General features: G+C 34.9%; 1 protein-coding gene and 1 long non-coding RNA gene across 2 annotated transcripts in view; one reads left to right on the forward strand and one right to left on the reverse strand.

The window, feature by feature from the left end:
• LOC136271161 (uncharacterized) overlaps nt 1–10882 on the forward strand; it is a 132313-nt gene that overhangs the window by 67395 nt on the left and 54036 nt on the right. The window lies entirely within an intron of this gene.
• Nucleotides 3221–5862, reverse strand: LOC117690903 (tripartite motif-containing protein 3). Its single transcript, XM_034475731.2, has 2 exons — nt 5699–5862; nt 3221–5198 (listed from the first exon to the last, which is right to left on the reverse strand). Exon 2 carries the CDS (start codon nt 5183–5185, stop codon nt 3506–3508), a length of 1680 nt encoding a protein of 559 aa, XP_034331622.2. The 5' UTR covers nt 5186–5198; nt 5699–5862; the 3' UTR covers nt 3221–3505.

Here is a 10882-nt window from a genome sequence, read left to right on the forward strand (position 1 = left end):
GAAAATCCTGTAGGATGTTCAACATTTCACAATAGAAAAATTACTTCTCCTAAGGAAATAATCATTTTTAATTTTTAAAGGTAAATACCTCACCTGTCATGTGAGACACACTAAAAACAAAACGGTTTTATACTCTCTAGACAATGGTGTATCATCTGATATGTAAGATTTTTACAAAACTGCATCTTAAGCGGGTGTAAAAATGCCACCTTGGCACTGGGATAATTGTCCGGCACAGTGTTTTTGTTACATCTGCTTATAGCGAGCGCAGCGCCGGCGCGAAGCGAGCTCTACCGGCAAGGCGTGCGTGAATAGAAAATTCGGACTAGTTGCACATTCATTCAACGAATTTTTTGGGCGTCAGTAAATCGGACCAGTAATGCATTGTTTTAATCGTCCCAGTAGTTCCCTGTAATCATGGCATTTTTAATCACTTCACACTCTCACGAGAACCAGCAAGACAATAAAAACAATAACGATGTATACGACATACAGTCAATGGTACATCTAAAGTTCACCTCAGTACACTCTCAATCAAAGATAATCGAGTGACGTCACAAAGGTTTACACATTGATCCGATAGACTTTTTCGGCGTCTGTAAATTTTAACCCACAATTCATAGTACCAATGGTTTCCAACCTCACGTTCTCGCGAGAATAAAAGTAAAAGTTTTGAGAAGCATATATACAAGTTGTGTAATTTTAAGAACATCATGCTTTTTAAGTAAATAAAACAGTATACTTCGCGTACTTTAAAGAGTCAGACGACACTTAACCAACGTGAACTATGACGTCACAATAAGGGAAAATTACTCTAATTGAAGTTATTGTAAATCTGCTGAAAATCCTCTCAAAATCTTGCAAAGCTAAAGAATGAGGACATTTCTTCAAATATAGGAAACAGTTGTAAATTGCACTCATTTGAATGAATGCTAACATTTATCTTATTCACTATACATGAAATTACGCTAACGTTAATGTCCAGGAACGTACACGTAGCATCGTTTTTTTTTTATGGGGGATGGATGGGTGGATGGCAGCTTCATCCAAAAAATCTTTACAAGCAAAAAGAAAAAATAAAGGATAATTCTCAAAATCATGAAAATTTTAATCCTTCAGCTCTTTAGCAGTTCAATGGTTTCTTTACTTTCACTTCCAATTATTACATGCTCCCAACCCAAGGTGTGGGGGGGGGCTCCATTTTCTTTGTGTAATATGATTAGCAATTTTTTTTAAAGCGAAAATTAAAAAAAAATTAATTTTTTTTTTTAAGTGGAGGGGGCAACTCTATGATAAGTCGATTTTCTATGTGTAAATTGAAAAAAAAAATATATTTTTTTTAACGGGGGGGGGGGGGGGGGGCTCTTTGATAAGTCAATTTTTGTATGTACATGTAAGTTTAAGAAAAAACGTCAACTGCAAAAAAAGGGGATGAACTGAGACACGTTACAATCACTTTAAAAGAGGAGATAGAGTGCAATGTACATTTATATTAAAATCTTTATTATTCAACAACATTGTATCTGAGATTGAACTATTGTTCTACTTTTAAATAAATAAATAAATACATAAATAACAAATCTTATAAACTATGAATAATGTAAATTTACTGATAAAAATAGGTATGTTTTGTTTTATTTTGCATTCAAATAAATTAATTTATTTACGTTGTTAATTTTATTTTTATTGATTTATCATAATTCATTGTTTGATCACATGCTGCGCTCGCCCCAACGGTCGCACCGTAAAACATATTAATTTTTCCGTTAATTAAAATTGGTTGGTTTGGTTTACTAGTGTTTGCTTTTATTCAATTTTAGTTCAGTCAAATAATCTAACCAAAGCAACAAGTTACAGTGTATCTTTAAATCCAGCATGGTCTTTAGATAAAAATGTCGATAACCATGAATAAGAGTTTAGTTTTAAAAGCAAATTGTATTCATCTGCCCTCATTCCTATTTAATTAATTGTTGCATATTGTGCAAATGTAATCAAGCTGTTTACTTATTTGTGTGTACACATACATCATCATACATATACAAAAGTTAAAGATGTGCATGAACTATTTTTTGTGCATATAGATACAGGCGGTGCTGCAATATCACTATAAAATGGCTGCCGAGCGTAGCTTGAACCCTAAAACATTTTGGTAGCAATGTATGTTTCTGATTTACATCAATTCTCACTGCCTGCAGGTCATGTGGTGTTTTAATTAAAATAGAAAAAACAAAGAATCGGACAATATACATGTAGTTTGACTCAAGGTTTTTAAACAACATGTAATAAACCTTACTGTTATTATAAATATCGGTTATATGGTACAGAGGAATGTGCGGAATGAATGATTAACGGGATTTTCGTTTTCGAAAATGTTATCAATAATAACTGCAGGATATGTACATCAAAAATATGTGACAAACTAATACGATATCAAGACGGAAATGGAACCAAAACAAAAATCTAAATAAATCTAAATCAACACAAATGATGTTTTATATATATGTGCTACTGCAGTATATTTCTAATTATTTCCCCTTAACTGCGCAGCTGCTCCACTTATCTGCGTTATATTAATAGAATTTAGATACTGAATAAAGATGACGTTGGATCGGAAGCGTCATTCCCATATTTCAATGCCATTAAGCGCGTTGCGTACTGCGTACGCTTAGCGCTTAAAAAATATGTTCTTTAATAAAGAAAGTCGCCTGTCATGCGTTTACATTTTTACCAAATTTGATCACGATAGATTCAGAATTTTTGCTTTGGGTGATACTAGAATCCTATAATCTAGAAAAAGACGATTTAAATGAAACCTCATATCAATTACCGTCACCAACATCCCTCAACTCAATACTCGGCCTCAACTCTGAGTTTTCCCTCATATTTATTCCCTCACCCTCAAGTCGCCGTCACCACACAAAACCGAGATTTCCTCAAGCAGAAATTTGAGGAAATACTCAAATATTTAAGTCAAACTTTTTAGCAACCTTAAAAAAAATACTCAGCGAAATAAACATGGCGGAGGGACGTCGCAGACGACGCAGAATTAGCAGAATCCTACTACGGAGACAAAGACCCCAAAGAGTTTTAAAAGATCGGTTACCATATCTTTGGAGGTTCAATTACATGTACAATGTATTGTCCTCAGCGGAAACCAACTTTTTTTAATAGTCTAGCAACTACTTTAAAAGCAGAAAATAGCAACTGAAAAGAAACAGAGTTCATAGAATCAAACACAATTTATTAACACATAAAGCATTTAACATTTGGTCTTTTTCGTACGATATTCAGTCTTTTATACATACAAATAGTACAGAATTGTATATTAAGTTTGCATTCAGTTTGATAGCGTATTGATTTATAAGTAATGAAAGATGTTTATGTTTTATTATTAAATATGATAAATCTTTAGTCAAGTAGTATATTCTAAAACCATTCCACCGTATCTTTGTTCAGCTTTCTGAAAAGTATTATATATTATAATACACAGTTACACACAATTTTTTTAAGTGTTATATTGGATTTCCTTCATTTTGCCGGTTTCCCATTCGGCCACAAAGAGGTTGTCTCTAGTATCCACACATAAACCCCATGGGTGCCGTAAGTCCTTGATGTTGATGTAGCAGAGGAACTGTCCGTCCTGGCTTATGATGTGGATAACATTGCTGTAAAAATCTGCTGTCAGAATACTACACTTGCTGTCCGTAGCAATACCAACTGGCCTAAACGATTCCTTACACGTAGAGGAAGGACCAGTGTATGAAAATTGAAATTTACCAGCCTGATTGACTACCACGACTGCATTGGCAAAAGTGTCGGCAACACAGACATTAAGATTGCTATTCTCGCACAGATATTTAGTATAATAACTTGACGAATATAGAGGTTGGCCATTTTCATAAAATTGAATGGTTTGTTTTTCCTTGGAGCCAGAGTAACGCACAACTTTGGCTTGTTTCTCATCATCGGTGATCATGATTACCAGGAGGTCACCAGAGGAGGTACTGCAGACATTGAGAGGTCTCCACCCCTGTAGTTTGATCACTGTCTGTATCTGTGCATTCTTCACTATGTTCACAGTTCTATCATTCGGATCAGTATAAACTAGTTCACCAATCCTTGTCACTGCTATGTCTACTGGAATGTTTCCCGACTTGGTTTGGATTGATTTTAGATGTTCTCCTTGGAGGTTGTATAGTCTCATAATATTTTCCTCACCACTCATCCAAATATGTTGATCACAAAGACATTGCACGCTGCACAATTTATGTGGGTCTCCGTACTCTGTGTTTATATTTGTGATGATCCGTGGTTCATATGAGAGTTGTTTAGTTGGAGGATAGGATTCAGCACTGTAAACTGTCATTGTGTTGCCATATTCTCCTGTTTTCATAGATAAAGCTGAAAGAGAACCAATCTGTTGATGAATCTGAGCTTTGTTAATCTTCTGTGGGGTGAAGTTTGGTAAAGAAACTGTGAGTTTAGGAGGCAACCTTCTGAAATCGGCATTTCTGGATTTGTAGGTAGAGACATAACTGACATCATTAGAGTTCAGTAATTTCCTCAGATCAGCAATGTTCTGTTCAATTTCAGAAATACTGCGATTGATTCCTTTTTCCTGCTTATCAAGAACTACCAGGTTTGTGGATTCAATTTCATCCACGTCAGATTTCAGTTTCTTGATGGCATTGTCTATTTCTCTGTGTAAATCTTCTCCATGTTTTTCAATAGAGTCTGCCAATTTCTTTGAATTTTTTTTCATATCATCCTTCTGAACAAGATTGTGAGATTTAATTTCTTGATACCTAGGATAAATTGATTTCTCTAATTCTTTTAAATCTCTCTGCAATGCTTCTTTTAAGGTGTTTAGATATTCAAGAATATCCACCTGTGTGTGTCCTAGATGCTTATTGGAAGAGACACACTGCACACAAATTGGAATGTCGCACTGTATACAATGAAGTTCACATTGTTTAGTCTTATGTATTGAACATTTTGGATAGCTCGTAGTAGACCCACGATTTTTTAATGATACAACGCTGTGTTCTTTGGATTCATCTGAGATATGCTCCCCAACACAGGCTTTGCACAAATGTATGTGACAAATGTCACAGTACATAGGGGGGCCTGGGGTCTGACAGAGATGACACCGTAACACATCCTGGGCCCAAGTACAGCGGTCCATGCTTTATTCGAATCTAAAAAACACAGAAGGTTGTAATTATTCTTGTCCACATTGAACTGTTTTGTTTTTCAATCATGAACTTTCAAAATACATGCAATAAAAAAAACTCGATTTCATACAAAATACTTCCGACCTATTTCCTAACAATTTTGTTTTGATTTTAACTCTTTATTTGGGTTGACAAAACAAATTCATCTCTATCGTATAAATATATTTGCCTATAACAATTGGTATGAATCTCGTGCACAACGTAATACATGCAACTAGTATCTTCTTTACGTTTCATTTATTTTTTTCTCATTTGAACGCAGTTTCATAAATCATAACGATATATATTTTTTAAAAATGTTATGCAGGTAAAAAAAAAGTTACTCATTTTACGTTTTACAAACCCCTCTGCAGTTTATTTTTTAAAGTAAATTGTTTCATTTTATGATATACAGTATAAAATAGAAGAACTTAAATTCATTCCAAAATTAGAGAACATAATCAACTGCATGAAAGTTTACAAACCTTGTCAATCCAACATGGCGATTCTAACAAGAGGTCTGATACCATGGATTCCTAATGACGTAGTTCGTGTGTTTGTGTAAGCTTGAAGTAGACTGGTCCTCTGTCTCTATCGAACGAAAGAGACAGGTGATTACCGCCATCGAAGCCAGGGATTTCTGGCTTGATTGACGCGCCCTCTACCGGTGCTGCTTTGTACCTAGTATGGGAAATAATCTAGTAATTACGCGATCTGCTTAGTCTGTAACACCATACTCGGCCGATTTATGTTTCCTGTGTTGATTAAATATGTCAGTCTTAATAGAAAAACTATTTTACACCGTTGTTTCAAGGGTTTTTTTTCAATTAATGACGAATTTGTAACAAAAATCTGAAAAAAGGAGTATTTGTATTGTATGTGGAATTAATAGTGATCGTGTTAGATTGATTGAATCAAAAGCAAATACTGATATTGGTTTAAAAGAACTTTTAAAAAAGTATGGCGGCATTTCGTAGATCATACTTTTCCCGTAGCCCGTCGGCAAAACAACAAGAGTGTCATTATGTAAAGCACTTTTTATACACTTTCCTTGTAAAGGCTTAAGAAAATTAAATGTCATATGTCTTTCAGAGTAAATTTTTGCAAGTGCAATTTTTGTATGCAAAGAGAACTTGAGAAACTCGGTTAACCGTCCATAACACTTGTTGCTGTTCTGCACTCCGTGATCTGTTTTGGGTTCCCCGAGATATTTAATTTCTGCGTCAGCGATAATTTTTATCAGCCAATGAGCGCGGCCACCAGAGGGCCCTTTACATTACTGATCACCTGTCTGTATATCGCGCATAACAGACAGGCATTGCCAGTCTAAGCTTGAAGTCTTTTCAGAACGTTAAATGGCCGTTATTTGTTGTTAAATATATCGCGCTTTAAATAGCTTTAAAGACGTGTAGGTTATCTGTCTTTTTTCTTTAAATCATAAATGGTGGTTGACTTGGTGTTTAAAGGAGCATAGTCACGATTTTGGTAAAAAAAAATATTCGATTTTGTTTACATTTGAATGTTGAGGTGACAATTCTAGATCTAGACCTAAAATGAATGTGTTAATCGTTAGGAATTGTTTAATTATGCTTCAAATAAATAAGACAAATGAGCACGAGAAAGATTTTTCCTGGTATATTGAACCTTATATGTAAACAAATCAGGGCACTAGCCTTGTTGACATGACAAAGAATTGTGAGCTCTGTATCTTGATAACTCTAGAACTGCATGGCTCTCAACTTTCATTTGATCTTTAGAAGTATATTCCTAATATAAAGCATTGTAAATAAAAATAAGAGGCACATGGGCCACGTCACTCACCTGAACAACAGTTCCTTGTAACATTCTATTTCGTAGCATGCCATATATATATATATATGCTATTTCTATTTTAAACTTTGAACACCTTTCTAGGGCCCCAGTATTGGTCCGTTGTTTATGGTTGGCTTTATCAATTTAGAATCCACTCTATCATAGGATTCTCTCTAGTAATATAACAAAAGATAGCTTGGTAGTTCTCGAAATGAACATTTTTAAACATTTTCCATAATATATTTCTATGTTAAACTTTGAACCGCATTTGGGGCCCCAGTATTAGTCCGATGGTCACAGCTTTATTGATTTAGAATCTACATTATTTAAGGATGCTTGCATAGTAATCTCACAAATTGAAGCATTTTAGTTCTTAAGACGATTTTTTAATATTTTATCTATAGATATATTTTAAACTTTGAACACCATCATATTTTCATTATAATACTAGCTCTTGTGTAGTCTCGTTCAACCAGACGCTAGGCTGTCTCCGTAAATCTCCGACGAGCAGATTACACACTGCTCGTCGGAGATTTACGGAGACAGCCGAGCGTCTGGTTGAACGAGACTAGCTCTTGTGTAAATATTGGCACTTTTGATGCAGGTGTTTACGAGAAGATTTTTTAACACTTCCCTACATATTTTTAAGTTAAAATTGGATCCCCGCCTCGATCCCAAGTTTTGGTCCGAAGGTCACGATTTTTACAATTTAAAACCTTTACTATATAAACAAGCTTTTGTGTAGATATTAGCATTTCTGGTTTAGTGGTTATATCGAGAAGAAAATTTTAAAACATGTTTCCTACGTATTCCTATGTTAAACTTTGGACCCTGCCTGAGGCCCCAGTTTTTGTCTTGGGTCACAATTTTTACAATTTAGAATTTTCACTATATAAAAAGTTTTTTGTGTAGATATTGGTCTTTCTTGTGCATTGGTTGTTAAGAAGAAAAATTTAAAACATTATTCTTACGCATTCCTTTGTTAAACTTTGAACCCTGCCTGAGACCCGAGTTTTTGGTGCAGTGGTTCTGGGGAAGATTTCTTTTATAATTTAGAATCCTCACTATACATGTATAAACAAGCTTTTGTGTAAATATTGGCATTTCTAATGCAGTGGTTTTTTGAGGGAAAAAATTTTTCAACGGATTTCTATTTTAAACTTTGAACCCCGCCTGGGGCCCGAAGTTTAGTCCGAGGGTCACGATTTTTACAAATTAGAATCTTTACTATATAAACAAGCTTTTATATGGGTTACGCTCTTTATTTTTACATTTTACAATCCCTTCCCATAAGGATGCTTTGTACCAAGTTTGGTTGAATTTGACTCAGTTTTATTTTTGACTCAGGTTTTAGAGAAGTCAAAAATGTAAAAAGTTTAGAAAAGGACGGACGACGGACAAAGGTGATCAGAAAAGCTAACTAGAACCTTCGGATCAGCACTGGATGAAATATCTGGTTACAGCGCTGCGGAAACCCTTTGGAAACTCTGCGGAAACTTAAGGTTACTTTAAGTTTCCGACAGGTTTCAGCACGGAAACTTCAAGTTTCATTAAGTTTCTGCAGTGCTGAAACTTAGGCTGTCCACGAATCCAAATGGTTTCCGCAACGGAAACTTACTGAAACTTGAAGTTTCTGCATAGTTTCAATCTCCATATACGTTTGGGATACATATTGTTTACAAATGGTTTCCGCGACGGAAACTTACTGAAACTTGAAGTTTCTGCATAGTTTCAACCTCCATATACAATTGGGAAACATATTGTTTACAAAGGGTTTCCGCAACTGAAACTTATTGAAACTTTTTTATATTTTTGCTTTCACAAAAGCTGAGCAAGGTTTTTACTTTATGTAAAAACAAAACAATTTCAAACAGTTCCAAATTTATTTTGTTCAAAAATCTGAAATTGTTTCCAATAATAAATAAAATACAGCCAAGATACAATAATGGAGAAACATCCATATGGCAATTCCCTTATTAGGGACTTTTATTTAAAAATTGATAAAATTGCACAAGAAAAAAAACCCCCATAGAAATCTTTACATTTGTATTTTTTTTCGATTAAATGCCTATCAAATCTCCCTTTAAAAATGCAACAAAGATCTTACTTTTTTAAAAATATGAATGCAATTTACAAAATAACTGCACGTACATGAATAAACAAAGAAAACTTCACTGTTACATGAACATGATACACTTGTCTCAATTTGTTTTGAACTACAATGAATATGTACACCAAAAAATATTTTTGAAAAGTCTAAAGTATCCATATTTAAAAAAAAAATACACTACAAGATAGTAGTTGACTATAGAGGTATGACCCAGATTTGATTTGAATATGTATGTCAATAAATTCCAAAATGAGGTCAAAGTGACCCACTTACAAGTTGGGATAAACCTTTTCTTTGTTAGTAATATAATCTAATGTTTTACAATAGAACAGGATTTGATATCATTTTTTTGATAATCCATTACGTCCAAAGTGAACTTTTCATTTCCACCCATGATGTACCAACTGATCAGATTTTAATATCATAAGCCTGTCAGTATTTAATAGATGACCCAGAGGGAGATATGAAAAGCTTGTTGGCCAATAAAAAGCTAACAATGGAGCAGTCTGTCAAATCATGTGCAAAAATATGATGTACACAAGTAGTATCAAACTAAGGCTCGTCGCACAGACTCACTGCAGACTTGCGAGGCTTTGGAATGTGTGACGTCACAGGAATGTTGGGTAGTACCCCATGGTATTTTTAGCTCAGGAATGTAAAGATACGCTACAGTATTTTTAGCTCAGGAAAGTATTTCATAGACTGATTCTACTAGATTTTGCAAACATTTAAACTAAAACATGTAGGTGAAAGGAATGCGGTGAAGACTATAAGAACTTGCATGCCACGCTTTTTCTATATCATTTTCATTTGAAATTTTAACGATGGAAGACGTTCACCGAGAGATCCTGAGAAGAAATTAATCAACGTTAGTTCGGGACATGTCTCCTGAATTAGTGGCTGAAGAGCTTTATAAGGATTCTATTTTAACCCTAGAAATGAAAGAGACTATTTTGATGCAGCTTACTAGATTTGCAAAGAATAGGAAAATGTTGGACATTGTACCAAAACGAGGACAACGGGCTTTTCATTCGTTCTGCTTAGCACTGGACAAAGCAGGACAATCACATCTATCAATCGGTTTGAGAGAAGAACACATAAACGGAGCTAAAGAAAGTACCAGAAATCAAGATACAGCAACGAATCTCAGCTTGTGGAAGAGACCTTCAAAGAACTACACACAGTTATGTATGATCGATTTGGGGGATGATATCTATGTAACCGCTAATCGATATGATCAGGACAACACCGTTCAGATCCACCTTCGTCAGTATACGCGAGAAGGAAAAAACAAACCCTACCCAACCAAGAAAGGGATTACGATGTCTACAACAGAATGGTTGACGTTAGAGAGTTTTCTGGATGGGATGACAGAGGCGTTGAAGAACCATTCAGAGCGTCAAGTCGAAGAAACCTGGTTTTTGGGTAGCAACATCTTCGTGAAAGCCTCCAAAGACTATCCTCTACTAGACCTTCGACATTACTGGAAGCCTGACCCAAATGAAGATTTCGTTCCAACAAGAAAAGGAATAAAGCTCAATCGACGGAGATTGGACCAGCTGAGAAATGCAGCTCTCATTATAAGAGACTTCATACCATCGCTAGGTCAGGATATTATAGAGTATCCCATCCTTCCAGCTGAGCTCGATATGAAATCTTTAGAGGGGCTTCTAGATTATTCAAATTGTTAACATTCCATACATATTTAAACAAGTATATAAACTGTGTAGTTCAGAAACTTTACCAT

Source organism: Magallana gigas, chromosome 9 (assembly GCF_963853765.1).
Source record: "Magallana gigas chromosome 9, xbMagGiga1.1, whole genome shotgun sequence".
NCBI lineage: Eukaryota > Metazoa > Mollusca > Bivalvia > Ostreida > Ostreidae > Magallana > Magallana gigas.

Coding starts and splice junctions, on each gene's coding strand:
- LOC117690903 (XM_034475731.2), bottom strand. CDS start 5,185: ATGGACCGCTGTACTTGGGCCCAGGATGTGTTACGGTGTCATCTCTGT.